Consider the following 19,621-nt stretch of genomic DNA (forward strand, 5'->3'; position numbering starts at 1 on the left):
CCACAGTCACAGCAATGGGCTGGATGAAGTTGGACGCCAGATATAACTGCACTGGTCTCCATAGACCCTCTGTGTTTCTGTTCTTCATGGCATCAGGGAGGCAGGGCTGGAGAACGGGGATCCTTGGTAGGATGCCCATGGCTCCCACTGTGACCCTGGGCTGAGATGATGCGCCCAGGAGAGCGTCGGGCCATAGCGATGTCCAGCGGGTCTGTGGATGAGGGAGTGAGCGTGGCTGGCGGGGCCATGCCCTTCCATCTCCACAGTACACGTAGGATGCCCCACCTCCACTGTGGTCAGAGAGAACAGCTTCCCATCGCTTGGCCGAGGAGGGTCAGGGCGCAGACCTCCTCCTCTTTGAGACCTGAGCCCAGAGAGCCTGCAGTGGTCCTGCCAGTCAGCATCATCGTCGTGCAGCCCCCAGGAACTGCTTCTGATGTAGTGGCCACACCCCAGACCGAAGATTCTTGGCCTCTGGGGCCTCTGGGGCGGTTGGTGTAGCCTCAGCTGCACACAGCACTGTTCATACGCCCATCTCATAAACCCCTGCAAAGCCAGGGGTGTGCGTGGGGCCTCGTGGCTGCGTGTAGGGGCATCCGTGTGTATCTCCGTTGGTTTGGTCCACAGGCGCCTGTTACGAATGTGCTGTCCCAGAGAGGCCCCACGCTTGCCTCTCCCTTTCCACGCTGAGTGTTTTCTTTGTGCAGTTCCCTCCTCTGAGTTCTGGTGCTGTCTGGGCCTCCCATCCCTGCCTGGCTTGGTGTCCCTACTGGTCCAGTGAGAAGATGCTGGGAGGGGCCGTCCTCTCTCCCGTCCCCAGGCCCTGGAAGAGGAAGGGGTGCAGGAGGGATCGGGCTGACACGTCCTCTCGCTGGCCTTGCAGGGAGACGGGCATGAAGGGCGAGGTCCTCATCAACGGCCTCCCGCGGGACCTACGCTGCTTCCGGAAGGTGTCCTGTTACATCATGCAGGACGACATGCTGCTGCCTCACCTGACCGTGCAGGAGGCCATGATGGTGAGCGTCCTGCGGCCTGCAGCCCCTCACCTGGCCGCCCCCCTCTCTCCTCGCGTGAGACAGCGCAGCGCCCAGCACCCCTCCCTCACACGGAGTCCTGACACCTTGGACAGCTTTGCCCAAGGCAACCCCTCAAGGCCCTGGGTTCTGTAGACCCTGGATGACGAAATCGAGGTCAGGTTTCTGAGAAGGTTATTAGCCTGGCTGATGTGAGGGACCGCTTCCAGGGTGGCCACAGTCCTGTGCCCCAGCTGAGGCTCTTCCCTTCTCATCAGTGTTCTGTGGCTTTGGGCACAAGTTCCAGGCAGTCTGGTGCCTGGGTTAGGGCCCCGAGGGTCTCGTCCTCTGACTCACGTGCCCGCCAGGTGGGGGTGAAACCAGAGTTTGCTGCACACCGGTTGGGTCCCAGGCCTTCAACTTCATAGCCCGGCACAGTCCTCAGACATGTAATCCTGCAAAACACACGAGGAAAGTCACCTCCGAGAGTTTAGCAGTTAGCCTGGGCGTCCTGTGCAGTGTGGTCCAGGATGGCCTGGCCCAGCTGTGCTCTTTGGACAGACCATGACCCAGCCAAGTACCAGGTGGACAGGGACCACAGTGACCAACCGTGGGCCACGGGAGCCACTAGAGAGCCTCCCGGCCAGAGGAGGTTGGAAGGTCAGTGGGCTGCCCTTGTCCGTCATGGAGCGTGTGTGCCCGGGGCTGCCTGATGTCCTGCGTCCCCTCGTCCATGGCACAAGGCGGTGCCCGACCTCCGGGCCTCTCCTGGCACGTCTGGGACCTTCCCAGCTGGTCTGCCTTGTACTTGGGCAGTGGATGGCCATTCCTCTTGGGCTGCTACGGGTGAAGTGTTGCCCTGCACTCTTTTTTTTTTTTTTTTTTGCGGTACACGGGCCTCTCACTGTTGTGGCCCCTCCCGTTGCGGAGCACAGGCTCCGGAAGCGCAGGCTCAGTGGCCATGGCTCACGGGCCCAGCCGCTCCGCGGCATGTGGGATCTTCCCGGACCGGGGCACGAACCCGTGTCCCCTGCATCGGCAGGCGGACTGTCAACCACTGCACCACCAGGGAAGCCCATGCCCTGCACTCTTGACTCGGATGGCACAAGGCTTCCTGTCTGTGGTGTCGCATCTTGTCCGAAGGGCAATTCCAGGAGATCCTTAGCTGAGCAAAGAGAAGCAGGGAAGGTGTCGGGTACGTGATCTGCCCTCTGACGAGCTCCCCCAGCAGCCATGAGCGCCGGGCACCCTGACCATGTAGCTTCTCTGGCCTCCAAGTGGGCACACTGATGGGGGCACCGGGAGCTCAGGAGGTGTTTGAAAATAGGGTGGTAAAGTTAGGAGATCCAAGATTTCTACCGACCCTGTGGATTCCTTAATCGCTACTTCACCTTCATCTGGGGTGACCAGCGTTTCGCTTGTCAGAGTTACTGCGTGAAGTCCTTGGTTACTTGTTTGAGGAACTTCACTTTGATTTCCAGCTCAATCACTGCTTTCTCTTGCAAACAAGATGGGTGACTCCTGCTGTCACCTCCATCCTCCCCCAACCTGTCATCAGGCTCTGCTGTGAAATCCATTTATTTTTCAGAGTTAAAATCAATTCGATTTTGATTTTGAGAATTTCACGATTCCTTTGATAAAAACAGTTCCCCTGAGTTAATGAGAAAGGGTACCTTTCGCTCTGCAGCGTCCTGTCCCACGTGCAGGGGTGATATTGGCCACCAGCCATTGGTGGTACATTTCCATGTGCTGCTCTGGCCCTCCACCACCACACTTGGTGTCACAGGGCAGGCGACTGGCCCTGTCTGACTCTGGGACCATGGCCCTTTGGCCCCTTGCCCCTGCATCTTAGTGTCTCATGGAGCCTCGGGACAACCTCACTAGCTCACCGGGTGGGCAGGTTCTAACCTCACCACTGTGCTGATGGGGAAGCCGAAATCCTTGCTTCCCAAGGTCACAGGCGTTGGCAGAGAAGAACCAAGGCTGATGCTGGCACGGTGATGCTTCCTCAGGGTTTCACCAAGCAGGGTCAGGGGCCCCACGGTGTGCTAACAGGCAGGATTTCGAACAAGACAAAACAACACAACAGCAACAACAAAACTGGAGCTCTTATATGTCCCACTTACCAGTTTCTGTGGCATAAATCCTCCGCTGTGGATAATTATAAGCTATCAGTGGTTGAGCAGGTGACTTGTGAAATTCCTGAATAGGCGCCAGTCGGCTTCAAGCCCTCGACGATGTCTGGGGATTCCTCATCTCTCTAACGTCCCTCGGGGCACAGCAGAGAATCCCCTGAGGTAACAGGATGCAACCCAGGCATCGCTGCTCTCCTGGACCTACCTTAGTTAACCAAGGAAGCTTGGAAGCCCAGACCTCTGAGGATTTCCTCCGTCGTCTGGCGGCTCAGCCCTCGGGGCACTGGGCCTGCAGTCGCTGAGTGAGTCTGTCCTGTTGCCGTCCACCTCTTCTGATTCCACACTGTGGTCTTCATCCCCTGCAGGTGTCTGCGCATCTGAAACTCCAGGACAAGGACGAAGGGAGACGGGAGATGGTGAGTGTGTCTGCTCGGGCCACAGGTGCTCCAGAATTGCCCGAAATCCACTCAGCACACGTGCGTGGAGGGGCCTTTGGGGGCAGGTTGAGTCTGTGGCTTGGCCCCGGCTGTCCTCGTGTGGGTGGCAGTGGCATCGCGGTGTGTGCCTGGGCTGGCACACACCCGGAGTGACCGCGCCGCCAGGGACTCTCAGACGCAGACACACAGACGCAGCGAGGATGTGCAGGACGCCGGCCTGAGGCCCCAGCCTCGGGGTTAGACCCAGCGCTCTGCCCTTTCAGTGTTTAATACACGTTATGCTCCATTGTTTTTTTTTTGTTGTTCGTTTGTTTATAAAACACCAACAATGAAGATAGTTAATCATTCATTTAAAAGTAACCAGAGTCCACCCTGACACATTTGCAAGGAGAAATTGGGTTCTTACGTGTTACTCATCAGCCTTTTAAGAATAGCACAAACAAGTTTCCGGGATGATGGAGATCTCCTAATTCTTTAAATTCTTTTTTCTGCTTCCCTAAAACCCCAGGGAGCACGAGGTGTTGGGTAAGCAGACCCCGCAGGGGGCGCCAGAAAGCCCCACTTAGTGGGGAGGCCTGGTTTATATTTACACATCCCTTTATGTTTATTGTCTAAGGGAAACTCAACTTAGCCAACCCTAACCCTGACGGGACTGTGTGACCGTCTAAGCGGAGGACTGCTGCTGAGGGCCTGCCCTGACTCATTTCCCTCCAGCCCCTGTGTGTACCTAGGTCCTGCTTGTTTACTTCTCGAGGAAACACAATAGAATGGAATGTTCCAGCAGGTGGTAGAATGTTGCCTACCTCCCTCATTTCCCAGAAAAGCAGCCTCAACCCTCGAGAACCCCCAGCGAGGAGCCTTCCTCAGGAGCCAGTTCTCCCAAGGCCGGAACATTGTTCTTTCTGATTAATTTTAAAACAAAACCAGCCTTCAGGGCGTCACTCTTGAGAACCGGGGACCAGAGGCCAGCACAGGGTGGAAACGGGAGGGATTTACCTTGACCTCCACCTCCAGCACCCTTCCGGTGGAGCTGAGGGCAGGTGGGGATGTGGTCTTTGTTCTGCACCTTCCGCCTGGGTTCCCGGGGACCGCTGGAGCCGTGTTGTCCTGGGAACGCCAGCAGACGGTCCATGTGAGAGAAAGTGTGCCTGAAAGATGGCCTTTTCTGGGCGACCACGCTGATCTGCCTTCCGGGGAAGAGGCAGCGGAGCTGGGTTAGGGCTCAGCAAGGGAGAGACCAAGCAGGATTCAAACCCATATCCGTCTGACCCGCCTGCTTCCCGGCCCGTGGAACCGCTATCCCCTGACTCTTCCCGTCACCAAAGCCACATTTTGTCCTGACCGTGCAAGTAATTCAAGAGCTGGGGTGGAAGTTTTCTTCCTTGTGAGCTTCTCCTCCTTTTGGATGACCACATCTCCCCAGAGAAGCCGCCGGACCGGGGTCCCCCTGCTGCCGCCAGGAGCTGGGACGATGGCCCAGTGGATGCTGGCAGGGCCTCCGTGGCAGGCTGTCCCCCGAGAGGTGAACCTGGAGTTGGAGGCAGGGAGGGCCGCTGCACCCGGCAAGACGCTGGGATGGACCCTGAACGCTGAACACTGAACGCCACACCACAGCCTGCACCGAAGTCCGCTGACCTTTCCTGCCCCCCGCGTCAATACCGCATCAATGATCAGGGGGAACAGCCAGGGAGGGCTCAGTGCACAGTGGGCCGTTTATATCTTGGTGCCCAGGCTGCTTCCAGGGTGGCATTGGCAGGGCCGCTGAGGGAGGTGGGGGCAGCTTTAAGCAGTTTCCTCACCTTGCTGCCGAATCAGAGACCTTCTTTGCCTGTTTACAAGTGTGAAAGGGGCTTCACCCCTTCTTTCCGAGAGGCCCGGCCTGCTTGATTGTGTCTACAGGAGCTGTGTACACTAGTAACAGTGTCACTAATGGCTGCCTTCGAGTAAATGCTTACCGGGCGCCAAGCATCTTATCCGCTGCGCTGAGTCCCCTACTTACGAATGAGTTCCGTTCCGAGAGCACGTTCGTAAGTCCAATCTGTCATAAGTCCGACAAAGTTAGCTAGCCTAGGTACCCAACTAACACGATCGTCTATATGGTACTGTACCGTAATAGGTTTATAATACTTTTCACAGAAATAATACATAAAAAACAAACACACACAAAATAAAACATTTTAGATATTGCAGTACAGTACCTTGAAAAGTACCGTAGTACAGTATAACAGCTGGCACACACGGGCACGTTCGCATCTTTGAAAGTTCGCAACTTGAAGGTTCATATGTAGGGGACTTACTATATTGCATCAGACCATCAGGGTGGCCCTCCCCTTTGTGCTGGTCAGACACCTGGTCACTCGTCCACCTATGTGTTCACTGATCCATACTTTCTGCAGTGTTTATCCAACATCTTCCCTGACCCGGGCCCTGAGCGAGGCTTACAAGTGAAGGGACTTGACAGGTGACCGGCAGGGGGCAGGACCAGGACCCCAACCCGGGACGGCCTGGCCCCAGCCCTGCCTCTCAGCCTCCTGGGCTCACACTTGCCGAGTGTCTGCCGCCTTGGCAAAGGGCAGGCATGCGAGTGGGCTTGGGGTGGCAGCTGGGGGTTCCACGTGGGCCCTGTAGGCGGCTAGGGGGCAGGTGGTCCCTGATGCCACTCTGGCTCCACTGTCCCCCAGGTCAAGGAGATCCTGACGGCCCTGGGCCTGCTCTCTTGCACCAACACGCGGACCGGCAGCCTCTCGGGCGGCCAGAAGAAGCGCCTGGCCATCGCGCTGGAGCTGGTGAACAACCCTCCGGTCATGTTCTTCGATGAGCCCACCAGGTAAGCAGGAGCCATGGAGGCAGGACCCCTGCCCTCCCTGCCGGCAGGAGGGGATACCTCCTGAATCCCCTCGCCTCCCTGCGCAGACCCAGCCGGGACACTCTGAACGCGGGGTCTGGTTGGGGACCACAGGCGTCTCACGGTGCCCCTTGCCTTGCAGCGGCCTGGACAGCGCCTCCTGCTTCCAGGTGGTCTCCCTGATGAAGGGGCTGGCCCAGGGGGGGCGGTCCATCATCTGCACCATCCACCAGCCCAGCGCCAAGCTCTTCGAGCTGTTCGACCAGGTGCGTACGCCTTGCTTGATCAGCCCGGGGAAACCCAAATCCCGGTGCTCACGGCTTCCCCTTAGTTCATTGGGGTGTCTTCATTTCTGAGTGGCTTTAAGTGTTATGTTTCTTAAGATTTTGGCTCTATAAGCAGCTCAGGGGCAGGACCGGAGGGGGTAGAAGAGTTGACCAGTATCCTGTCTCTGGGGCTGGCGTCCGGCTACGGGGTCTTGGGCGGGTCGCTGGCGTTACTGAGGCTTCAGCCCCACCCCCTGGTGGCAGTGGGGGAGTGACTGGCCATACAGAATTAGCTAGCAGGTTGTGATGTCTGGACAATATCATCTCTTTTACAAATCTTAGGCTTTGATACTGTCATGAGCAGAAGAAATGTCCCAAGGCGTGAAACGTGTATATAGCTCCAAAACCTTTCCTAAGCAGGTGGCTAGCATGAAGGGGAGAAAGCAACGCCATAATTCCTGGTCGCATGATATCCTCTGTTTTCCCTGACTTATCATGGATTTCCCTTTGAACTTTGAGTCCTTGGGAGGTAACATAAAGCTCTCCTGAGAGAGAAATTGATGGATTGATGGATGGGTGGGTGAATGGCTGGATGAATGTACAGATGGTTGGATGGATGGATGGATGGATTGAGAGTGTCTCTTGCTTTACAGAGGAAGGAGGAGTTGATGTTTCCCTTCTCCGTACTTTCTTCCAGCTTTACGTCCTCAGTCAAGGACAGTGTGTGTACCGGGGAAAAGTCTCAAATCTTGTACCGTATTTGAGGGATTTAGGTCTGAATTGCCCAACCTACCACAACCCGGCCGATTTTGGTAAGTAGAGCCATGACCAGCCGGAAGGAAAAGAAAGGGGGTCTTTTTATTCTTGGTGGGTTTCCGCTTTTACCTGAAGCCTCCACATCAAGAATTACTTGAACGTTCCACAGATAGCTCAAGTGCCACCCTGAGGTAGAACTTTTAAGGCCGCGTCAAAAGAGGTTTCGTTTCCTCCAGATAAAATACCTGGGAACTACAACAAGGGGGGAGACCTTGCACCCCCCTCGCCTTCTCTTTCTCTCGAGCTCATATTCACTAGACCACCACGTGCTCAAACAGCCTGACCCAGTCCTAGTCTCTCCCTCCGCCACTGTATCTGGGGTCCCTTCCTGGCCATCGCATCCTGCTGTCCTGGCACTGCTATAACAAAGCACCACGAACTGGGTGGCCTAGAGCAAGAGAAACTGCATTTGATCACGGCTCTGGAGGCCAGAAGTGAAGGTGTCTCCAGGGCCAGTCTCCCTCCTAAGGCTCCGGGGGAGGGGCCTTCCTTGCCTCTTCCGGCTTCTGGAAGCTCCAGCATTCCTTGGCTGTGGCCGCATCCCTCCAGTCTCTGCCCCTTGTCTTCACACGGCTCTTCTCCTGTGTGTCTCTGTGTGTCCTCTCCTCTTACTATAAGGGCAGTCTTCAGATTCAGGGCCCATCCTAAATCCAGGATAATGTCATCTCAATATCTATAACCAGAAAATTACACCTGCAAAGAACCTTCTCCAGATAAGGCCACATTCTGAGGTTCCAGGTGGACGTGAATTGTGGGGGAACACCCTTCAATCCACCATAATTCTCCTCCTTGGTCTCCTGGTCACCGGGCTTTCTCACTCAGTTGTTTTACTCTCAAGCATCCAGACCCCGCATTCTCTACATGTCACCTCCCAGATAGTGTTCCACAAGACGCTGTTGCTGGGAACTGCTTCTCTCTTAAAAGAAGGGGCTCTGACGAAGCAGGACCAGAGTGCCGTGAGCTGGAAGGACGTGGGGGCCGAGGGGGAGGAAGAGGAGGCTTGAGCGTCTGTAAAGGCAGGGATGGGTCAGGTTGATAGCTGCCCGGTCGTTCAGGAGAGAGGACAGTCGGGGACAGGCGCTGCTGCACAGGAAAGGGCAGTGAGGTCCGTGGCCTGTGAAGAGGTGAGAACCTAGAGAGAAAGATGACAGGGGAAGGAACAGAGCACGTGGGACTGCAAGGAGGGCCCAAGAAGGGGACGGTGTGCCTGTCCGGTGGCTTCTAGACCCTCAGTATCACACCTGAGAGGGTGAGAGATGAGGATGGCTGTTTGGAGGGTGGTGAGTGTGAGTGACCAGCAGAGTGGTCAGTGCTGGCTCGTTTGGTGTCATTGATCGTGACATTCTGGTGAGGACAACCTCTCCTGGTGTGTGACCAGACGGAGGACGGCTTAGCCACCCCGGCTCAGGAAACAGACGGCTGGTTTTGCCAGGGGGGGGGTCCCTGCGGGCTTTGCATTAGCAAGAATCTTATGCAGGTGAGGGGCTGGGACCCACACCAGGAGGGACAGGATGGGGGAGAGGAGAGGGCAGGTGGGAGGGCAGGAAGGAACAGCAGTCGTCAGGGGGAGTGTGGACCCAGGAGAGAAGGGGCAGCGGGGGACCTTGGACACTTTGAGGTGCAGAGGCATGACACCGGGGCCAAGGAAGGAAGGTGGAGGAGATGGTCCCTGGGGATCTGAGAGGTGGGGCTGGTGGTCCATGATCTCGACGTCCCCAGGACGCTGAGCGCACTCCCTCAGGACCCCCAGCACTTCTCCTTGGTCCCAGAGAGCTGCCACAGCGCCCGTCACTCACCCCCCGCCCGGGGAACTGCCTTCCCAGCAGGAATCTTGCTTCCTTCTGCCCTCCTCCCAGCTCCAGCTCTGGTGCTTGAATGCCCATGGCCGGCACTCAGTAAATATTGGACAGATGAATAAGTTAACAGATGCATGAGCTCATGACTTCCTGGGCTCCCCGACATCAAATCCGTATTTGCGTTTTCAGGCTCCTGATGTGATAAATGGCCTTGCCTGGGCGTTTAGAGCCAAAAGAACATTGGTCACTAAATGATTTTTATCATATCATTCGCATCATCACACAGCTTCTACATAATCAGTTAAAATTATTCCTGCTAGATTAATGATTTTGTTGCAAAGCAAAGAGGCCCACCGTTCACATGAGCGATGCCTAGGGTGACCCTGTCTGTGTCTCATGGTGCAGTCATGGAAGTCGCGTCCGGTGAATATGGCGATCAGAACGGCCGCCTGGTGAGAGCCGTCCGGGAGGGCATGTGTGACTCTGACTACAGGAGAGAGCCCGGAGGTGATGGCGAGGTGAACCCTTTTCTTTGGCACCGGCCCTCTGAAGAGGTAAAGCAGGCAAAACGATTGAAGGGGTGGAGAAAGGTAATGCGAAGCCCCAGCCCCCAGCAGCGCTGCACACCCCCTCGTGCGCCCGCTGCATGAGAACTTTTCTTAGCCGAGAGGGGAGGCGTCCCAGGGCTGGGGTCTCACCCCTCCTCCCTCCTTGGTGTGTCCTCAGGACTCCACTTCCATGGAAGGCTGTCACAGCTTCTCTGCCAGCTGCCTCACCCAGTTCTGCATCCTCTTCAAAAGGACTTTCCTCAGCATCATGAGGGATTCGGTAAGGCGGCCTCCGTGGCAAAGGAAGCTGTCGGGTCATTTCCGGGTTTTCATCCTGCTTGCACTTTCAGACTATTCTTCCATCTGCATCCGTCAGCTCCCTGTGAAGCAGTAGTAACAAACACTCCCCAGATGCCAGTGGCTGGGACAGTAAATACTTATGTCTGGTTCGTGTAACGGGTTGTGGGCCATGGCCTTGCCCCACGAGTCTTCTCGTCCTGGGACCCAGAATGGAGGACCGGCTCCTTTCTGGAACATGGCAGAGGGAAAGTGCAGGAGAAACCACATGGCAGCCCTTACGGCTCTGGCTCCCGGAGGGAAACGGTCACTGGTGTTCACATTCCGCTGGCCAAGGCTGACGTCGGGGAGTGTGTTCCTCCCTCCGGAAAGCTCCGTCCGACACAGGGCATGGTGGGTGGTGCAGACACTTACAGGAAGGAGTTGGTGAAGGATTGGGAACCGTGACAATATCCACCCTTTCGAGTGGATGATCCGACAACCTGTGTAGGGGGCTGAGTGCCCAGGGGCCTCTGCGACCCAGTTTGAAAGATGTAGGGGCTGGTAGCCACCAGGCGGAGCTCTGCAAGGGTGGGCCTGTCACGTATCCATTCTTTGCCCCCTTCACCACCATCGTTGTCCCTTGTCCTCCCCGCTGAAGGTACACTGCCCTCCCTGGTTTGAAGGGAATTTCACAAAGGAGAGCAATTCTTTCTGTTTTAACGGCAGTAAAAGGCTGCCGTGTGTGTGTGTGTGTGTGTGTGTGTGTGTGTGTTTGTGTGTGTGTGTGGGCACGCACACACGCACGTGTGCTGGTTTAGGGTCGGGGGCTTGTTTCGTGCAGGGAAGGGGCAGGACAGAGCTTGTGACCCGCCTTGGCCGCTGCCTCTGGGGGCCTTGGCCGCCTTGTTCTTTCACTGTCCGCCTTCGGACTTCTGCACACCTGAGTGTGAACCACGTCTGTCCCCAGGTCCTGACACACCTGCGGATCACTTCCCACATTGGCATCGGCCTCCTCATCGGGCTGCTCTACTTGGGGATCGGGAACGAAGCCAAGAAGGTCCTGAGCAACTCTGGCTTCCTTTTCTTCTCCATGCTCTTCCTCATGTTTGCAGCCCTCATGCCCACCGTCCTCACGTGTGAGTGTCTGGCGGACCCCGTGCCCACCTCTCCCTCCTTATCTGCCGCTGAGGCCATGGCTGGCTTGGCCACGAACACATAGCGTCTTGTGTTTTTAAATACCGTTTTCTTCGTTGACAGATGTAGGTATTATTGTATTTTCTGTTAGACAAGAAAATACATACTATATTTAAGCCAAAGGAATGAACCGCTAGGAAGTCCTGTAAGCCTGGTGGAAGGCTGAAGAGACCTTTTTAACCCCCTCCCGGCAATGCCTCCTCCTTAAATTGCCCTGAATTTCCAAGAGCAGCTTGCGAGGTCTTGTCCAGGAAGGGAATCACATTGTTACAGTTACTCAGTGAAAATAAGGGCGACCGTAGACATTTGTACCCATCACTACAGTGATGCTCTGCACTTGGACTCTCCCCTTCGTGACGCTTCCGTTGTAAAAATGATGGGCAGTTTTTCCAGACGGGTCAATCATTTCACAGCTTTCCATTCAACCTTAATGTACTTTGTAAGTACTGCATGGTCCACAGGGCGGTGCAGGACAGGTTGGGGCTACAGAGGGCTTGGCAGGAGACCACCTGTTTCTTTTGTTGTTGTTTCTTTTTTGCGTGACGTGGGCCTCTCACTGCTGTGGCCTCTCCCGTTGCGGAGCACAGGCTCTGGAGGCGCAGGCTCAGCGGCCATGGCTCACGGGCCCAGCCGCTCCGCGGCATGTGGGATCTTCCCGGACCGGGGCACGAACCCGTGACCCCTGCATCGGCAGGCGGACTCCCAACCACTGCGCCACCAGGGAAGCCCGAGACCACCTGTTTGAGGTGGTGATCCCGCTGTGATGTCAGCCTGACCCTTTCCATTTTCCCGTCCCCTAGTTCCCCTGGAGATGGGAGTGTTTCTTCGAGAACACTTGAATTACTGGTACAGCCTGAAGGCCTACTACCTGGCCAAGACCATGGCTGACGTGCCCTTTCAGGTATGTGAGTGGCAGTGGCATGATGTGAAGAGGGGCAGGGGTTCTCCAGTACCCCCCGTGGGGGAGAGGAGAGTACGGCTTCCGGGAGAGGGTGACAGGCCCTGTGTTTCCAGATCATGTTCCCCGTGGCCTACTGCAGCATCGTGTACTGGATGACGTCCCAGCCGTCCGACGCCGTGCGCTTCGTCCTCTTCGCGGCGCTGGGTACCATGACCTCCCTGGTAGCGCAGTCTCTGGGCCTGCTGATCGGAGCCGCCTCCACCTCCCTGCAGGTATCAGCTGAGGACGCACCACAAGACAGGCCTCGCTTCTCCACCCTGGCCCGTGCGACCGGGGCTGTGGCTCTGGTGGGGCTCAGCACCCCCACCTTGTGACCCTCCTCCTGATTCTGCCCCAGGTTCCTAGTCTGGCTTCAGTAGGTCGACTGACCCCCAGGGAAGGGATCGAGTGGTACTGGTTTCTCAGGATGGGCAAACTGACAGCAGCAGGTGCCCTTGTGTGGAGCTCGGGGCACACCAGCTGCTGGTCTCAGTGCTTTCTGAGCATCAGCTCATCGAGTCCAAGCACACCCATGAGTTACGTGCAATGCTCCCCATTTCACAGATGGGGAGACTGAGGCCCAGAGGGGCAACATGTTTTTGTCAGAGTCACACAGCCGGCTCAGAGGCCAAGCTCTCAATGCCTACGTTTTGTTGCCCCTGCGGGATCCACTCAGCTGTCCCCTAGACACCCCCCTTTGCACCCCATGCTCCCACCCTCCTGAGCCCCTCCAGGTGTCCCTTCTGGATGCCTGGTACCACCCACCCCCAACCTGCCAAACCCGCTGCGTTTGCAGTTTCTGCGCCTCTGGGGCTTCCTGGTGCTCAGGCCAGTCCGACCCTTAGAAGACGAATCCAGAAGCCTGGGCAGTCAGCACCACCGTGGCCTTCTGACGCCCCCCTCCCCGGCGTGTGATGGACTCCTTTCTGTGTTCAGAGCCTCTGGGCGGTACCCTCATCTGTGGCTGGGAATAGCGATGGCATCCACCCCACAGCCGAGCCGTAGAAAGTGCTCGGCCCACACCAGCTGCAGTCAGCACCCAGGGAATCGCGCTCCCGAGCCTTCCTCCCTGGAACACGCTGACATCAGGTCCTGGGACGCTGTGCCTCTCTCCCAGCCAAGCACCCTCAACCACATGTCCAGCATCGTGCCGCCCCTGCTCTGTGGGGTTTCTACTCTTTCTCACCTTCTGTCCCCTCTGCTGGGCCTCTGGGCACAAGCCCCAGCCCCTCCCTGTGCCAGAGACCAGCCAGCTCGCTCCCCAAACAGGGTGCTTCTCTGCACCGTCCTGGCCCTGGTGTGACCCGTCCTGAAGTCTCTGGCCCTTTGCCAGCTGCTGGCGACCGTCCAGAAACACGGGCTGTGGCCTCCGGGCCACCTGGGGAGGAGGAGGTAGATGGGAGTAAGTCCCCTTTGTGTCCCCTCTCAGGTGGCAACCTTCGTGGGCCCCGTCACGGCCGTCCCCGTCCTCCTCTTCTCAGGATTCTTCGTCAGCTTCCACACAATCCCCACCTACCTGCAGTGGATGTCCTACATTTCCTATGTCAGGTACATGCGGGGGCACCTTACGCCTCAGGGACTTTAGGACGACAGAGGGAAGGGACTTGGGGACGTGCAGAGGCTCACAAAAGCCCCCTGTTCGCTGTCAGCTAGACGACGGCATGTTTCCTTGATCCTGAACCCGAAGAGTATCGGTGCCTTTTGTTTTTTCCTAGTTGTGCATGCCACACACACACGCATGCTCGTGGCTCCGTGTCCAGCGTGCCTCGGAGCGCTGCCTTGCATATTTCCATCTCTTAGCAACTTCATTCCTCTCTGGGATGAACAAGGTTCTGAACCCGTAAAACCTTAATAAGAAATCCAGTGGCAAACAGGTCATGTTTCAAGCATCTTAATGTTCTTGAACAAGGCAGTTCTGGTGCCTCAGCCCTTAGGCGATCAGATTTCACGCTCTCGACGCAGAGGTGCTTCGGCACGTCGGCCCTCGGCAGGAGAGGCTGGTCGTTAGAGCTTTTCTCCCCAGACACAGCCATTCCACGTGACAGCCAGGGTCCCCGGTTGTGGACAAGCTTGTCTTTTCTAGAATGTCAATTCAGACCCAGGTCTATTGTTCCGGAGAACAAAATCAAAACAAAGCACTTGTACAGAGTTTCAGCCATAGGTGCACCTTCCAAGACCAAGAAATCAGAAACCCGTGTCTTTCTTCTCAGAATTAGCGTTTTTGTTCTGATGATGCAGGGCTGGAACAGAATGAAAGGTGATGCAGAAATGTTTTATTTAAATGCTCCCCAGTCCTTGGAAAGCTATCGGACCCTTTATTATATTTAACTGTTAAAAAATGTATGATTTCAGAAGTAATCAAAGTGTTTTTCCATTCGTATCACCCTTGAACAATACCTACTCTTGGTTTTTTTGGGTGGGTTTTTGGTTTTTTTCGTTGAGACTTTGGAGGAAACAAAATTGGAAAACACATCGTCAAGCCATTGAATGGATTTATCTGAGGAAGCTGTGGAGTCGTTAGGAAGTGTTCCAGGGAGAAAGATCTCCGGGGAGGGAGGGGAGCCAGGCTGAGGATGGGGGGATGGTGGTGGTACCTTACCCTCCGCAGATGTGGGCAGAGGCAGGGGGGAGGGTTCCTGAGCCCTCCTCACACTGGCACCTCCTTCCTCAGATATGGGTTCGAAGGGGTCATCCTCTCCATCTATGGCCTCGACCGCGAGGACCTGCACTGTGACATCGATGATACGTGCCACTTCCAGAAGTCGGCGGCCATTCTCAGAGAGCTGGACGTGGAGAACGCCAAGCTCTACCTGGACTTCATTGTCCTGGGGATTTTCTTCATCTCCCTGCGTCTCACTGCCTACCTTGTGCTGAGATACAAAATCCGGGCAGAGAGGTAAAGCACTGGAAAGCCAGAGAGAGGAAAATCGGACACAGTGGCCAAGGGCCACTTGCAGAACCTGCGGCAAGCCCGGGCCCGAGGACACAGACACTCCTGTGACCCAACCCCTGGGACCACATTTGGTTGTTGGGCGTCCAGTGCTGGATGGACATCGCCGCCCTGCTGGGTTGGGCCTTCTCTCCATTACCCTTTCTAGCTGTAACTAAGAAGAAGAAGTAGAAAGGTTTTTTTTTTCCACGTGCAGGATTTTAAAATACCACCCCTGAGGCAGAATTTAAAACTGCAACAAAGCTGGTGATGAGAGGGTTCCTCGGCAAAATTCTTCCTTCTGACCAGGGAGCTCTGGTCCTGGACTGGGGATTCAGGCAGCTTCCTGGGAATCCCTGTGCAGTCAGACGTCCAGGGGCAGAAAGGCAAAGCCAGGAGCGATTCCATTCTGTGACTAGTGTTTTCGTAGTTTCACCTTTCTACGGTTTGTCTCTTTTTCCAACGAGGTCATTTTCCAAGCCAAAAGTCGATAAATTTCATTCATTTCCAGAAACTGTACCTTTTTAGTACTTGGTGAAGAAAATTATTCAGGGTAAATATACTTTGTTTAGAGATGAGAGGGGTTTGATTTGATCGCTGAGCTGGTCTCATTTACAGACAGAACTTGGGAAAGACACAGAAGCCGGCTCCAGGTTGAAGGGTGACCTTGGAACCGTACGCACTAAGCCGTGTGGAAATCTTTTAAAGTCACACAGAAAGGTGTAAGGTGAAATTGGCCATCTCTTTCAAAGTCTTTTATTTTCCCCGTGCTTCTTATTTTAAGCAAAATATATTGGGTTTTTTTTTCTTCCTAACTTTCCAAGCACCTTAATTTTGCCTAAAAAAAAATTCTAGAAAATCAATCCTGTTGATTTTTTACAAACATTTCTCTTCCCTGACATATCACATCAACTACCTCCACTGAACCTGGGGAAGCTGGGCTTAGAGAAACTCCAGGTGTGAGCGTTGTGCAGGTGTAGCCCGCAAAAGTTGCGCTAACTGCACAGGAGGGAAGATGCTGAGATTTCCTGAGAATCCAAGGCCTTTGCCAGAAACTGGCGAAGACTTAGTGTGGCCGAGGCATCTGGAACTCCATCACATCATGCACTGAGGGCCGTGGGAGAGTCCGTCTCCCACATCTGGTTTCCATGGCGTCTCAGCGGCACCTTCACCTTCTCAGCGCCGGGCTAGCATAGTCTTTCCAGACCAGAAACTCCTTTCCAGTGATACAGTCGCATAAGTAAAATCCCTCTAGCACAGGAGCAGTGGGCACGTCTGCAGGGTAAACGGCCTTTGAATTCATGGCGGGCGCCCGTGTGCTTGTTGGCGGCAGTATGACCCCAGTGTGGAAGGGGACTCTGGCCAAAGAAGGTCCTCGGAAGGAAAACGGAATCGCTTTCCCCTTCTAGAATGCCGTGAACCCGGAATCCAGGTCTCCTAATGAAAGACTGTATTTTTTGTGGACAGATTCATTCATGTCCCTGAGCCCCAGTTTCCCCACCTGTAAAGAGCAGCACGAGATCGTCCTCAAGGTCACGTTCAGCTCTGAAAGGTTCTGAGATTCCTAGGTTGTGTTCCAGAACTTCTTTTTCCTATTTAAGAGAATGAGGAAGGTGCAAATTTCAGTCACATGCATTTGATTTGCAAGTTCTTAGAGGCCTCTTTTTCACCCTCAGATCCCTTTTAGTAAACACAATTGAGGTATTTCAAATGTAATTTTACGTTTGCCTGTTTTACACCAATGTGGCGTTGCCTTCCAGATTAAGTTACTTAACCAGGGTCAAACTTAGCCTTTATAAAAAGTCTTTATTCAGTTTCAAGGTAGACTTGCCTGTATGAATGTCACACGTAGGAAGACACACGTGGGAACAGCCTGGTGAAATAGAGAGTTGGGCATAGGAGAAGTCCTGGACCATGCCTCAGAATTACATCAGCTGAGGCCACTGTTGAAAGATTTTTCCCTCCAGGTGAGTCCTTCCAGTCGTGGGTCTGTGAGCCCAAGAAGGACATGCACACGGGTATTTTTTCAAGGATGCTACCTGGAGTGCGGTGAGTACACTGAGGTCACCACCGCAGGATAATCTGATTCGGAGCACCTGAGGCCGTATCCAGTGAGGATGTCGACCTGGAAAGCTGCTTTCATCAGTCTTCAAGTGTCAGCGATGCCCCTCGCTCCAGCTCTCTCACCCTAAACCCTCGGCAGCATAGACCCAGACGCTGCAGTTTGGGTCTCCAGATGCTTCCCCTCTGCTTTTTGCTATAGGGAAGATTGCATTGCTTATTGCAATGGCCCAAGAAAACATGCAAGCAACTTGTTGATTTTATTTTTCTAAGTAGGTGCCGTTAAGAAGTGTGGGGCGGGGGGCGGTGACGTGCTACCTTTCATACGCTGGAATTTAAACCAGGCCGACTTCCCAAATCTACTTCTTTTAAGTAATTTCTGAATGTAATGACTCAGATCTTCCTTTCGTCTGATCGCGCTTCTTCGTTTAGAAGGACGGAGGAAACGTCGGATGAACGATGTGCAGCCTTTGCAGTTGTTAGTAGAGAAGGAAGTGGAAGTCCAAAGAATATCACTGTTACATGGAACTGGGGAGAGGAAGGGCCTCCGCTGGGTCCTAGTGCCCGCTCCGCGGAGGCGTCAGGGCCTGGGTCTGCTGACCAGCCCTGTCTCGGGAGCCGTGCTCCTCTGTCCACGTTCATAGCATTTTGTGCCTCCTACCCTTGCTGGGTATCAGCTCGAGAATTAAATGCTTCAAAAGCTCCTGTGTGGGTGACATGGGAAGGAAAGAAATCAGGTAAACATTTTACATAGAAGATGCTGGAATCTGATTGTCACCTTGTGGGGAGGGGCTTCAGAACCAAGAAATAGGACTTAAGCTTTTAGGTAAAAACTCATCCTGGAGACCCACAAAAAGGTCATTTTCCCACCTAAGAAAGGCACTGCCAGGAGGTCAGGGGCAGGCTGAATCCACGGGGTAGAAAGCCCGCCGGTGGGTTCACTGAGGAGAGAACAGCTTGGGCCTCAGTGCCCCGAGCATCCTTCCTTGCCGGGTGGCCCGGGGGCTGGCTGGATGCCTTACCCACGCCTCTGTTCACTTACTCAGCAGACGTGTGTTGACCCATCCCTGCATGCTTGACGTGGCCCAGGCACAGGGGCTTGGAGCTCAGAGCGGGCTCGCCCTCCAGTGCTGGCAGGCTGCGGGGTACCTTGTTCTGCAGACGCAGGGTGCCGACGCTGGAGAGGGTCCGTGAGGCCCCGGGTCCAGGGCCGGGAAAGGGCCCACGTCGGACCCCAAATTCTCTGTTTGTTGTTTTGCCGTATTGCCTCCTGTTCATAGTGTGCAAATGTACAGGAAAACACTTTGCGAGGTCTGAAATGCAATACTAGGTTAGCTCTGGACTTGCTGTCATCAAACGGACAGCTGAGATGGGGGGTAGCCTGTGCCCCTTTCCTCAATTGCCTGGCGTAGGGGTGTCCCGAGCTGGCCTGGGGGCCCAGCTTCTTACCCCCCGTCTCAGTGGAGAGGTGCCTTCCTCTGCCTTCGCTCAGCCTTAGCTTCTTAACTCAGCGCACCAGTGGGCTGACTGGGGCCCGAGAGGGGCTGGTGTGTGTGTGTGCGCGCATGCGTGTGTGCCTATGAGTGTGTGCATGCACACACGTGTGCACACACACGAGGGCACGTGCCAGCTCGATCCGGGTATGTATCTCATAGTATTATCTGTGGTGTTTCTAAATCGTCAATCGTCCTTTACTGCAAGAAAGAAAGAGAACCTTCCCTCACCTCATGCCTGCCGAGCAGTTGGTAAAGTGTAGTCAGAACCCACTAAGTCTTTCAGCAAATACCAGCTCAATTGGAATGTGACAAAAACCAAAACAAAACAACCCAGCAGGGCGGAGGGTGGTGCAGCGTGTGTGGCTATAAAGTTAGATGCTCTGGAGAAATAAGACTGCTAATAAAATATTTATGTAAAACTTTTTACCTGTGTTCAGTGTTAAATGCTTCAGATTCAAAATAACTGGCTTGAACTGTACCAGGCAAAGGGGAATTTTAGGTTGTATTTGGAACATCTTCGTTGTACGTCTAGCGTGGGTTCTGGTTCATTCCTCAGTGTTCTGGTCCAACACCCCACTGTCAACAGTCACCCTTCTCTCTCGGTAACTTGCACGTTTTAGGTTGAACTGTCTTAAAGTTTTGTGTTTTTCCTCCGTTCTCCAGCCTCGTCCCCCATCTCTTCCCTCTTGTTAATGTCGGCCGGGGCTTTAAGAAATGCCCGGAGCCCAGATGCACGGGCCCCACGTGTGCCGCCCTTGCCGTGGTCCCCGGGGACACGGGCCCTGGGTGGGAGGACCTAGGAGCCGGGCGTAGGGTGTTGTCTTAGCTCAGCTCTGGTGGGTGAACTACACTGAGCCGCGCTTCCG

At 55.0% G+C, this 19,621-nt stretch overlaps 1 protein-coding gene across 3 annotated transcripts in view; it reads left to right on the forward strand.

Moving 5' to 3' along the window:
* Positions 1 to 19,179, forward strand: part of ABCG1 (ATP binding cassette subfamily G member 1) — a 60,833-nt gene extending 41,654 nt beyond the window's left edge. The window contains exons 4-15 of one of the 3 annotated variants that reach the window (XM_067739557.1): positions 884 to 1,016; positions 3,514 to 3,564; positions 6,267 to 6,412; positions 6,573 to 6,696; positions 7,394 to 7,508; positions 9,714 to 9,898; positions 10,035 to 10,136; positions 11,103 to 11,271; positions 12,130 to 12,230; positions 12,344 to 12,502; positions 13,699 to 13,817; positions 14,941 to 19,179. In XM_067739557.1, coding sequence (XP_067595658.1) covers positions 884 to 1,016; positions 3,514 to 3,564; positions 6,267 to 6,412; positions 6,573 to 6,696; positions 7,394 to 7,508; positions 9,714 to 9,898; positions 10,035 to 10,136; positions 11,103 to 11,271; positions 12,130 to 12,230; positions 12,344 to 12,502; positions 13,699 to 13,817; positions 14,941 to 15,169 — 1,633 coding nt within the window. In that variant the 3' untranslated portion in view covers positions 15,170 to 19,179. The remainder of the gene's footprint in view (positions 1 to 883; positions 1,017 to 3,513; positions 3,565 to 6,266; positions 6,413 to 6,572; positions 6,697 to 7,393; positions 7,509 to 9,713; positions 9,899 to 10,034; positions 10,137 to 11,102; positions 11,272 to 12,129; positions 12,231 to 12,343; positions 12,503 to 13,698; positions 13,818 to 14,940) is intronic. The other 2 variants (XM_067739558.1, XM_067739559.1) reach the window with 2 other exon arrangements.
* The last annotated feature ends 442 nt before the right edge of the window (positions 19,180 to 19,621 follow it).

This window comes from Pseudorca crassidens, chromosome 5, assembly GCF_039906515.1.
Source record: "Pseudorca crassidens isolate mPseCra1 chromosome 5, mPseCra1.hap1, whole genome shotgun sequence".
Lineage (NCBI taxonomy): Eukaryota > Metazoa > Chordata > Mammalia > Artiodactyla > Delphinidae > Pseudorca > Pseudorca crassidens.